At 39.6% G+C, this 11,889-nt stretch overlaps 1 protein-coding gene across 1 annotated transcript in view; it reads right to left on the reverse strand.

The window, feature by feature from the left end:
* The window catches only part of GALK2 (galactokinase 2), a 47,471-nt gene extending 35,900 nt beyond the window's left edge, over positions 1-11,571 (reverse strand). Inside the window, exons 1-4 of the mRNA XM_059482029.1 lie at positions 11,477-11,571; positions 8,870-8,958; positions 7,619-7,742; positions 2,863-2,953 (exon numbers count right to left, since the gene is read on the reverse strand). Coding sequence (XP_059338012.1) covers positions 2,863-2,953; positions 7,619-7,742; positions 8,870-8,958; positions 11,477-11,529 — 357 coding nt within the window. The 5' untranslated portion in view covers positions 11,530-11,571. The remainder of the gene's footprint in view (positions 1-2,862; positions 2,954-7,618; positions 7,743-8,869; positions 8,959-11,476) is intronic.
* Positions 11,572-11,889: the final 318 nt, after the last annotated feature.

The following is an 11,889-nucleotide window of genomic DNA, read 5'->3' on the forward strand; positions in this document are numbered from 1 at the left end:
TCTCAGTTTCAAGTACAGACAGGCTCAGGATTGCAATTATCTGATACTTAGAAAGAGAATCCTTCTGCTGAATTGCTGGAAGCAAGGACCTGCTTCTGGTATCTACAAAATAAAGCAAAACCAAAATTTTCATTCTGTTCCTTAAGAACAAAGCCAATGGTGGGGCTTCAGCTAGAGGTATGTCTGCAATGGCTGTACACAAACATATAACTACCCCAAGCAGAACTCAGGATGGGCTGCATGCCCAAGAATTCACCAAGCTTCGTGGGTGGGTTTTGCAGCAACTGGCTCTGCTTTGAGCTGCGGTGGTGACAATGCAAAGTTACCACTCCTTTTATACCCTACTTTTGTCCTTTTCTCCACAGCTCTTCATTTAGGCACCACAAAGAGCTCAAGGCCCACTTTATGCTTCACTTCCGAGGCTGGCACGTGGTATTAGGGAGCCACATGACACTGAGGGGGAACCAGTAGCCATGCAGGGTTTTCAAAGCAGATACTTGTGTCCTGAAGCACCCACAGGACTGACACTGGGAAAACCACAATGGTACTTAAGGAGCTCTGTGCTTTAGGGTCACAAAGACACATCTACCAGTGGGGATGTTCCCTGGCATGCTATTTTTTGAATGAAGTTTAAAATATTCTAACATACTAGAGAGATACCACAGATAATACATTGAATGCAGAAGTCACAAATCCTCATGTACATACTCTTTTAAATATTCTTTAGTTGCTTTTTCTTTTTATTTATAATCATTTTTATATACATTTCTCTCTGCTATTAGTTTGAAACAAACATGCAGTACTTATTAAGAAATCATTGTATATGGGGGGTATACGAATAGCTAACTTCTGATGCAATTTACACGTCAATACACTGTTACAGTGCCAATAATCAGAAAAAATAACAGTATTTCCATGAAGAAATGTTCATCTTGAAAAGATTTCTGATACTTCTCCTGAAACAACTTCAACCATAAATACCAATGGTAGAGATCAGCAAACACAAAGAGCCTCCTTTAAAGTCTTCTACCATCACTTCAGATTATATTTTGAATTTCCTGTTTTACAAATAAAGGAAATTCATATCTAGCATACTATTGCTGGCCATGCCCCTTCATGAAGAACACTAGACAGGCTTGTTCATAAACAGAAAATGCTTGAGTAACCAGAAACTGATCCAGTTTCTGGATCGTCTTGAATGTGAATCAGGCTCGCAGACTTATCACGCGATGTTTAAATAGAAAACGTACTTCAGTTTCAAAAATGAAAATGGATTTTGCCAAGTTCTGCAATAGTTCTGTCCCAAAAGGATAGCATGCTCAACTTAATATAAACAGATTATCCCGCTGGACCCTCTGAGTACTTGTATTTCAGACTTTCTTAAGTCTGTAACATTTATGCTTATTTTCTGCCAGTACCAGAGTCTGCAAACCTGCTTTGCAAATTAACCTTCAAGTATGAAAGCTTGTCCTTAGGAAACAGATCTCAGTAGCAGACTGCAAAATAAATAAAGTCAATTGGTCATGCAAGCCTTAATATAAGAAAGGATATATTGTAAAGAAACCTAATCTATATCTCTACATTCAGTGCAGTTTAAATGCCTGTATTACTGAGCAATGCAAAATTGAAAATACTCATGTTACTGCATGAGTAATTTATTTGGCTCTATGCATAGGAGCAGGGGGCAGTTTAGGACCTGTGAATTGTAATAAAGTGATTTGTGGCACTGATTGTTCTGAATATTGTATTTTGAAGACTTCAGTGGCAGGTGTGAAGTAGGCTTTTCAGCAGTCTGCAGTCCTTATCTATTGGAACATCCTGTGGGGTGACCTAGACAGCCTATCCTAAGGAAAACTTCATGTGCTTTAAAAAGCACATTTACCCATAATTTGGGCTGGGCTGGAACAGGCAACCTGTTCCTGACCTGCCATCACTGTTTATTCCATCTGCCCTTCCAGAAATATCATTAGATGGACATCAAGCAGAGAAGACACCTTTTTTTTTCCCCTCAAAGGGCCATGAATTCTGTGAATCCTGTGCCTCACCTGCAAAGAGCATGTGAGATTTGCAGGAGCCTCGATGGGGAGTTAAGGCTGCCTCCCAGGGCAGCAGTGAGGAGCAGCACCTGCTTTCTTGGGGCCAGGCTGCAGAGGGAGCTGCCCAGGGAGACAAACCTGGAGTGGGCAGACAGGAGAATGTCTGGGAGGTTGTGCTCCTGCCTTTTCTGTAAGTGTGCCCTCTTCTGCACAGCTGCACTTTTAACTCAGGACATTCTGAAAATCCCATTCAAATTCCAAACCCTGAAAACCATGATGAGTAATGGTTCTTAATGAATTATTTCTTCTGTATGCTGTTTACTTGGCTTTTGCATTTTCTTTTGCCTATTGCATGAATCAGCTTCACTCAGCTGTTGTGCACAAATTACAGGTTTTCAGCTTTAATGCAAGTTCATTGTTTTTAAATGCTTCCATGGAAAGAAAAGGGTTAAGATATGATCTTCATGTCCTGAAAAACAAACCTCTAAACCTTTTTCAAAGCAGATTTTAATTAAAGAATTCCATTGGAAAGCATTCCTTTTGACTTCCAAATCCAGACTTGTCATCCTGATAATGTTTGATCACGACTTTCCAAAGCAATTATTTGCTGTTGTAATTTGTTTTATAGAGATGAAAATAGTGCTCTGCCAATATTTTAAAGCAAACCAAGTCATATTTCCTTGTTAAGTTTTAACATTAAAATACTTAACTTTATGTTAAAAAAAAAAAAGCTGTAGAATGCAGGAAAACATTTCAAGGGCAAATAGGTATTCTTGTTGTATTTTACTTCTACATTAATTTCATAAATTAAATGGATTTGGCTTACCTGAATACCCTTCAGTCCACACAGGAAGTAGTTATGCCACTGAGGTTTGGTTTTGTTAATCTGAATGTTATTAACACTAGTACTGAAATCCCTGCAAAAACAGAAAAACCTTAAGGCTTTAATTTGTATTAAATTTAGTTTGAAAAAACATGGCTTGTTACTGCCACCTGCTGATGGAAAAAACTGGCTTGATGGTTTTCAGTGCAATGTTTTCAGGCTTGGTTTCTTGTTTGATCTTTTTACATATCTTCTTTATTAATCATTTCTACATGGTTATTTTAGATGAAAGCATAAGAATTCTTGAGCAAGTATAAAGAATATATTAAATAAATCCAGAAATTAAGCTGCCTTTGACATCCTTAATTAAGGCAGGATGCCTTCTACCATGTATGTGTATGCTATCATGATTTCTTAGAAGTGGAAATTCAAATAATCATATCTGTCAAACCATGACTAGAGACAAATAAACCTCAGGCTCTCTGGTAATTCCTGCTCAAGATTTCATCTTCATTACCTTTGCTCTGAATGGCACTTCACTAAAACAAGCCTAATGCTCCAGATTTATATTATATATGTTACAAGACAAAAATATTTAGTTTAAATATTTTATCTGTTTCCTCCCAGATAATTCCTACTCCACCTTTCTTTCAAAGTAATAAAAATACTGAGCTTGAATGTTCCTAAAGAACAGCCAGGTGCTGTCAAAATGGGCATGGGTGACACACAGAGGCCTCAGGGAGGTGCAAGTGTTTTGGCAATCTGTACCCTTGAACATCCAGGAATTTCATCTGCTTGATGTTGTGACAGAAGGTGCCCAATGCAGAAACAGCAAAGGCACTGAGAACAGCAAGAAATCAAATTAAAAATATTCAAAAGTTCCAGACTAACATGTGCTCTACAAGGCAAGGTCTGCTAAAAAATATGAACAGAGGCAGCTGAATTCCTGGAAATATTTAACAGGAATAAAACTAGTTTCAAGAAATAATACTTCAGGGGATAGTCTGTAACTCCTAAAAGGATGGAATTTTTCTTTTTTACACTGGTCCTAGTAAAGTACATAGATTATTGATTTCCTGGGTTTATTTTTGTCCAAAAGGACAACACTAATTAATTCTTGTAATGGATACCTGTGAAAAGATGTTTTTATCAGTTGATTATTCTGTTACCCATGGAGAAAAAGTTATACAAATCTAAAGCATCTTCAAGTTCAACCTTAATTACAGAGCATCACCTTGGTGTGCAGTTTAATGTGTAAGCTGCTATCTTAGTGCCACAAACAGGATTTTATCAGCAGTGCAGCAGCAAAGATTGCACAAAGCTAGAGTAAGAAATTACCAGGTTTTGCTGAGGAACATAAAAGATATGAAAGGGAGTATTGAGATTAGAGTACTAAGGAAGTTTGAGAATGGCTGTAAATTCTTCCAGTTTGAGATTCATGTGTATTTAGAATGATCTCCAAGAGAATAAAATTTGTTTATGGTTTTTGAATAAAATAACCCCCCCACGAGGTATTTGTAAAATAGAAAATACTTGTCATAAGTAATGAAGATTTTAAAATTCTGTGTTTGTTTATGCTTGCTTCCTACAATAATCCTAAATTATTGTTGTAAAAAACAAGGCTGGTAGAAAGCAATGGATGAAAGTGATTGAGAGAAAAGGAAGCTTAAGTCTTCTTTGCCTCAAAGAATTCTAAAATATTTTACCTTCATAATTCATTTTACCCTCTCAGACAGAGTAAAATTTCAATGAACAAGAAGACACATATTTTCTGGTTCTCAAGATAAAATAAAATAATGACTTCTTAAAATGCATTTTGCTATTTTTTGCAATCTTCTCACATAGAAAATGGAAGAAAAATATGGCGTTGATTTTGGCAGGTTTTATATGAACATAATTTACACAAACACAGAATGCTGGACTGTCAAAATTCCCAGAATCCTTAAGTCTATTTTTTGTTATGATATTCAGTTTTTCTAAAAAACAATTCTTAAATATCCAAGTTTTATCTTAAATCAGTAAATGTTTAGGCTTGCCTTTGAACCTCCTACTGAAAATTAGGCCATTTAAGATCAAAACTTTATAACAAAATAAAATAAAATATTGGGAAAAACATACCCATGAGATAAAAATACTCTGATATTGTCTCTTCCAGCCTTTCTGTTTTAAAGAATGCTTGGGGGAAAAATGCCAGTTCTCCATAACCAGACATAAAAACTTCAATTTTTATGTATAATTAGAAGAGATAGGATTTTTAAGTAGTGTGTCTGAGGTGTTTTTTACTGCTTGAAAAGTAAATAATCCTTAGTTTTGGGAGATCAATTCGGCTCTTTCTCACAGAACCTTATTGTCTTGTCAGTCTGGTAGTTTATCTGTTTGAGTCTTCTGTACAAATACCCTGATTTAAAAACAAACAAACAAAACTTTCAGGTTTTGTCGTGAGGTGGAAACGGATTGGTAATTACCATCCTCTGGTACTTCTGAAGGCACTTTGAGAAGTATAATGTCAGATATTCTCTCTACACATACTTCTCAATTACAAAGATGTTTTGTGAAGGGAAGGTATCAGGAACTTCAAAAGAATTGATTATTCTGTTAATACCTTTTTAGTCCCAATAACATAAAAGGCATGAGATCAGTTGAGATAATTTATGATAAAAAACAAGCAGGTGTTTTTCTAGCAAGCTGTTCTCTGTTCTATTTCTACTAAAAGTTAACATGAACTATCAGGGTGGAAGAGTGTTACAGAACTGTTCCACATTTTACCAGTTCACAAAATAAGAATGAAATAGGAAATTGTAATTCTACAGAGGATTCTGGTTAGTCCTTGGTCACCAAAGGCCTATAGATACACATTCACCACAGGCATAAATCCACCAGTGTAACAGGCTGGGAAAAAAAAGACATACTGTCATCAGTTTTGTTGTGTGGTGTAACATTCAAAGTGTTGAAAAATATTTCTTTGTTATGAAATTATGGACATGTTTTAGCTTTGTTTTTAAGCAACAGTGTCTCAACAAAACCAAGATGCTTAATGCTGTGTTATGAGATCTTTTCTTGGTTTATGGTTTAAAGCATATGATTTTAAACTGAAACCAGGACAGATGTAAAAATACAATGACAATGTGTGCAATTTAATTCAAAGGCTGTAATTCTACATTTTGTGGAACTGTCCTGAGAAGGCCATTTCAATTGCAATGTAAGGCAGCAAAGCTTGAACACCAAGTGAAAACGTTTACCTTTTCATTACTGCTTTATTTTGTGTTCACTATTACAACTTGTCCTAGTCAAAACTATTGTAATTCTGAAGCCATTGTCTCTTGCAGAATGGTTTTGCAACACAGCTTAAGCCCTGGTGGGAGGTTGCAGTTGAAGACAGGGAAAGGTCCCACGCACACCTTCCATTTCCCTTCCCTGTTCACCACTGCTTGTTCCCACTGTTTACCCCAAGTCAGCTTTAGTGCTGAGTGCATGGCAATTCACTAAAATGACAGAAAATTATCCAAGCCAAAAATGGGGAATAGTGCACTTTACCTTAAGATCAAACAAGTACTCTACACCTGCTAAAAGGCAGAGGCTGAGTTGATCTTAGAAGCAGGTACAGGGAGACTAGAGGTAAAAGAAGACAAGCCATTGCTTTTTGCCAGTGGCAAACACTTAATTCAGCCCAGCTATAATGTGAAAACATATTCCACAAAGTGAAAAATCTCTGAGTATTTATACTTAGCATGGAAGTAGAAATTCCTTTGAACTGTCTTAGTCACAGGCAGCAGTTCAGAATATGTTTATAACAAACTGAGTTTCAAGCAGGAATATGTGCTCAAGTATTTTCCATTTTTGACAGTGTGCTCCTGTCCCTGTGCTGCCACACACTGTGCTTTCAGGAACTAATTTACCAATTAAACCAATGGTTCAATAAAAATGGCTTAAACTAAGCTTTTGCTGATTCTCATTTTTGCAAAATGCCCACAAAAGCTCATGTGGGTGAGTGACCTGATCTGAACTGCCATGCAACTACACAAATATCAGTCTGTGACAAAGAGGCAGGAAAACGTGCCTGAAGTTGAAAAGAGTGGCAGGATTATTTCCCTATGTTCAGCACTTGTGAGACCATAGCTGGAATATTGCATCCAGTCCTGGGGTTTCCCAATACATGAAAGACATTGGCAGGGAGTTCAGCAGAAGGCCAACAAGATTATTTACAAGGGATCTTCAAAGGTCCTTTCCTGCTTAAATTGCCCTCTAATTCTATGAACAGCTGTGGAGGAAGTGGAAGTGAGGGAATACAGGTTTTTTGAGCCAGGATTGTTGCTAAAGCTGTTGTGCTGTGAAAACACAGGCCCAGGTTCTCCAGAGCAGGGGAGTGTTACCTTACTTTTGAAGTAATTGATTACAAAACATTTCACTCCCTTCTCCAGGGGACATGGAGCTGCTGCCAGTTATGGAGATTATATCAAGAAAGATGAGATAAAAGAAGGGAGGACAGAATTGCAGAGTTTTAGAAGGATTGAAAAATCAGAGGCCTTACAGAGTAATATGAACAAACAGGTGGGAGACACAGCAGCTGCAAAGCTATTGCTCTGAACTAATAGACATGGCATGGAGTCAGTCTGTGGGATTCCATCTGCTGATATAAATTGTTTACACAATCAGACTCTCTATTGCAATGGAAGTCTGTCAGATCTCTGAAAAGGTAAACTGTATTGCAATGCATGAAGAGGTTCATAAAAAATAATGAATAAACAAAGTAATTACATACAAGTACGAAGAATTGGTATTTGCCAATTGTACAACTTGAGTTTGTGCAGGTTCTACTGCAATCAGGATATCTTGTTCTATAGCCATGGGGAGCACAGCATAACCACAGTAGTCTATGTGTTCTCCTAGCAAAGAAACAAAGAAAATACTTTGTAATAATTCTTTCTAGAATAGCAGTAACACAATTTCTACAGGGCTTCAGTGTTGTTTACTGGATGAGACAATTTCTTACTGTAGTTTCAACTCCTATTACCTAAAGTTTGGGGTACGTTTCTTCCATTTCTTATTACTTCACAAAAGCTTTTTGTTTCTTTAGTGATTTTTATCTATTGCACCTGTTTATAAATGTTCGTATTTTAATACTGGCTTACAAAAGTTCTAAAAAACCCCCACCATGTAGATTACCATCCAAGAATGAGAACTGTGTTGTATGTACCATTTCTGGACCTTTTTCCAAGAAGATAACTACTATATTTAAATAATTATTAATACAGTTGTATACAACATATAAAGTAACATTCAAATAGAAAATGTATGTAGTAAACATCCTCTCCCTTGGGAATAATTCCCAGTTACCATATGCTGTCCATTTAGTCTATATGAGATGTTCACACAACACTGAGATAAAAATTAACATCAACTGCATAATAAACTAATTGACTTTTACAGCCCTGTTTCTCAGGATCCTTTTACTACATCTTCAAATGTGTAGGATTATTTTAAGCAAGAAACTCAGCTCCAGGGAGAACACAATGCTAATATGGACAGAGAATCTAAAAAGTAAGGCTGCTATAGAAGTAAAAATAAGTCCTAAACACAAAATAATTGTGACTCTCCAGTCTGCCAGTGAATCACACCCACTATTTTAAGTTCTGTGGACACATCTCTATGGAAGAGTAAATAAGAGATGATGGTAGAATAATTTTATGCTTTATCATGTATATTGCTGTGGGGCTGGTTATATTTGGTAACTTTAATTGATTTAAAAAAAAAATAAGCTGGCAAGTTACTCCAATTTTCAAAATCATCACTACTGTCTATGAATGTTTTTCTCCAAAACTGATATCCGTGGAGAGTTGTTTATAATAAGATATAGTAAAATCTACTAAATTATATATGATTTTCCATTTATCACAAGAAACTTCTCTGAAAAAATAAAATTAAGACCAGCATTTTCATTCTGTGTTTTAAACTACTAGGTTTCCATGATGACAGATGAAGTAAAACAACATAAGGTTAATTTTTCTTTTACCTATTAAGTTGACTCGTCCTGGTGCACGAGCATAAAACTTGGGAGCTGATCCAAACTTTGATATAAACATCTCCTTCAGTTTCTGCAATCTGAAAGGCAGGTTAGAAACATTTAGAAGGGCTATATTAGCATAAAAGGCAGGAAGCTTCAATGCTTCTTGAAGAAAATTCAGTTCAGCTTTCTGAAGTGTGTGGAGTTTTCTCTGCTACCTCAGGAGTGACATTAAGCTGGTTATTTCTGCTTTTCACATAACATTGAAGACTCTACTTAGATTTTGATTTTTATCAATTTTCCTATTTGGCATGCCCCATCTTTGTATAAATAAATACACAAAGAACTAAAATTCCAAACATCAGATCCCCTTGACTTATGACAGTATTTACTCCACAGGATTCCAGCAAAAGTACTTCAGGTTTTCCTCCAGATTTTAGAGGCGTCTGTTGTGCTACTGAAAGTTCAAAGCAAATAAACTTTGTCATATTGCTTTACTTCCTGCAACTGTAAAGGTACCAACCTTCTGCCTGATGTTTGCTAAGTTGGAATACTTTAGTGTGTCATGCAGAACAGTAGGAAAACAAGGGCTGAGAACAGATGAAGCCATTTATTTTTGTGAGGCATAAGAAACTTGATAGTAATTCGTTTTGAAACTACCTTAAAGCAAAATTTTAGTCCACTGACAAAAATCTAGTAACAGGAACCCTGGTAAGGTTTCTACATTTAATCTACCTCTAGAACTGGAAGCCTAGTTAAGGCAAAGTAGAAGTAAGAAGACTGCAATGAGAAACAGATGTTAGAAAATTCCACAATTACTTTGTTTCTGCATCTTTGTAAAGGCTGTGTTACTGTTCAGCTACGTGTATGCAAATGTTTCATAAGGTTTTTATAAATGGAAAGCTACAAAATATAATTTGTTGTGATATTTTTTAACAGATCTTTCAGTACCTATCTTTGTGCCCTGTTACAAAGCTGTATTAGGTGTGTGATTTCCCCTTCTGATAATCTCCCCTACTATTGACTGGTATATCGCTCATCCAATTAGCAAAAGCAATTTCTGCCATTTCATTGTTCAATCCCTTCTCTAGATCACATTAATAATATTATAGTCCACAGGGGAATCTGTTGGCAGAATTCTAGGTGTTAACTTTATTCCTTTTTGTGTCAGTATTTAGAATGCTGCTTTGTTTCACAGATATTTTTATAGTAGTGTTGGTACCAAGAGACAACAAACAAAGCAGTCATGAGGGCATGTTTATCTAAGTGCTGACTGATCTCTTTTTTTAATGTGGGTTTTACAAGCAGGCGTGATGAAAGGCTATTTACAGGCTTTGGCCTTGATGTTGCAAGACACACACTGCGTTTCAAGCACCTCCATCAAGAAGAAATTTGTCAGAAGCCTTAAAGCAAAGGCACTCCTCACAACTTCACACTTCCAAGTCTGGAAATGCTGGACTCCTCGTTTCCGTGAGATTTACGGTGCAATCGTATGCAAGTAAGCGGCGTTTTAGGAAGTGTCCCTTGTGCAGCGCTAAGGCGAGCACAAAGGTTCGGTGTGTGTGTGTGTGTTCATTGCACACACCGAGCAAGCACAAAGGTTCGTGTGTGTGTGTGTGTTCATTGCACACACCGAGCAAGCACAAAGGTTCGGTGTGTGTGTGTGTGTTCATTGCACACACCGAGCAAGCACAAAGGTTCGTGTGTGTGTGTGTGTGTTCATTGCACACACCGAGCAAGCACAAAGGTTCGGTGTGTGTGTGTGTGTTCATTGCACACACCGAGCAAGCACAAAGGTTCGTGTGTGTGTGTGTGTGTTCATTGCACACACCGAGCAAGCACAAAGGTTCGTGTGTGTGTGTGTGTTCATTGCACACACCGAGCAAGCACAAAGGTTCCTGTGCGTGTTCATTGCACACACCGAGCAAGCACAAAGGTTCGTGTGTGTGTGTGTTCATTGCACACACCGAGCAAGCACAAAGGTTCGTGTGTGTGTGCGTGTTCATTGCACACACCGAGCAAGCAGAAAGGTTCGTGTGTGTGTGTGTGCTCATTGCACACACCGAGCAAGCAGAAAGTTTCGTGTGCGTGTGCGTGTTCATTGCACACACCGAGCGCAACTCCACGGGCAAGGAGCGGGCTCTGACAGGTGCCGCAGCCATTTCCAGGACGGGCCAGGCTAGCGCTGCTCCAGGGCTTTTCCAGCAAAAAGGACGAGAGAATAATTAGCATTCCCCAAAAACTCTGGGGGGAAAATGATGTAGGCGAAATGATGAATGACTAAATGAATGAATGAACGAATGAATGAATGAACGATTCCTCCTGCAGCCCCAGCGCCACCCTGCGAGGGGCGTCAGGGCGGGCCGGGATGCTGTGGGTGGGAGAAGGGGCCGGAGCCAGGCGCGCCCCGGCCAGCGGGAGCTTCCCGAGCAGTCTTTGGTCGTGTCAGGGAAAAGCTTGCGGAGTGTGGACGCGACGAGTCCACACCTCCTCGCACCTCAGCCCGGAGCATGAGGACGGGCTTTCCCACCCATCCTCCCACCCCCCGCGGCCGACCGCGCACCGCCCACCCGCCCCGGGATAAGCGGCGGCGGGGTCGGGGAGCGACCCACCCACCTGGGCTGCTCCACCAGCTGCACTGGGACGGCGCTGGGGCTGTCCCCCGCCATGGCGGCTGCACCGCGGGCCCGGCTGAGGCGGCTCCGGCGGGGCCGCGGTCACGGGGCAGGCGAACGCCGCGTCCTTCCGGGCGGCAGCGCCGGCGGCCCGGCCCCGTCCCGCCCCGCCGGCGGTGCTCGGGCCTGGGCACCCCCGGCCCGCTCGGCTTGGAGCCGCTCCGCCCTCGGCACCGCGGCCGCCACAGCCCCGCTGGGACGGGGACGCTGCTGCGACGTGCGAAAGAAATGTTTGGGGTTTTCCGGTATTCCTGCCGGTGCTCCTGCAAAATGCACGTGAGATGAAAATAATGGACAGTCGCATCCCTCATGGCCTGGAGGGATGGGTGTCTCTGTCCCTGTGTTTTATGCGGT

Source organism: Ammospiza nelsoni, chromosome 14 (genome assembly GCF_027579445.1).
Source record: "Ammospiza nelsoni isolate bAmmNel1 chromosome 14, bAmmNel1.pri, whole genome shotgun sequence".
NCBI classification, from domain to species: domain Eukaryota; kingdom Metazoa; phylum Chordata; class Aves; order Passeriformes; family Passerellidae; genus Ammospiza; species Ammospiza nelsoni.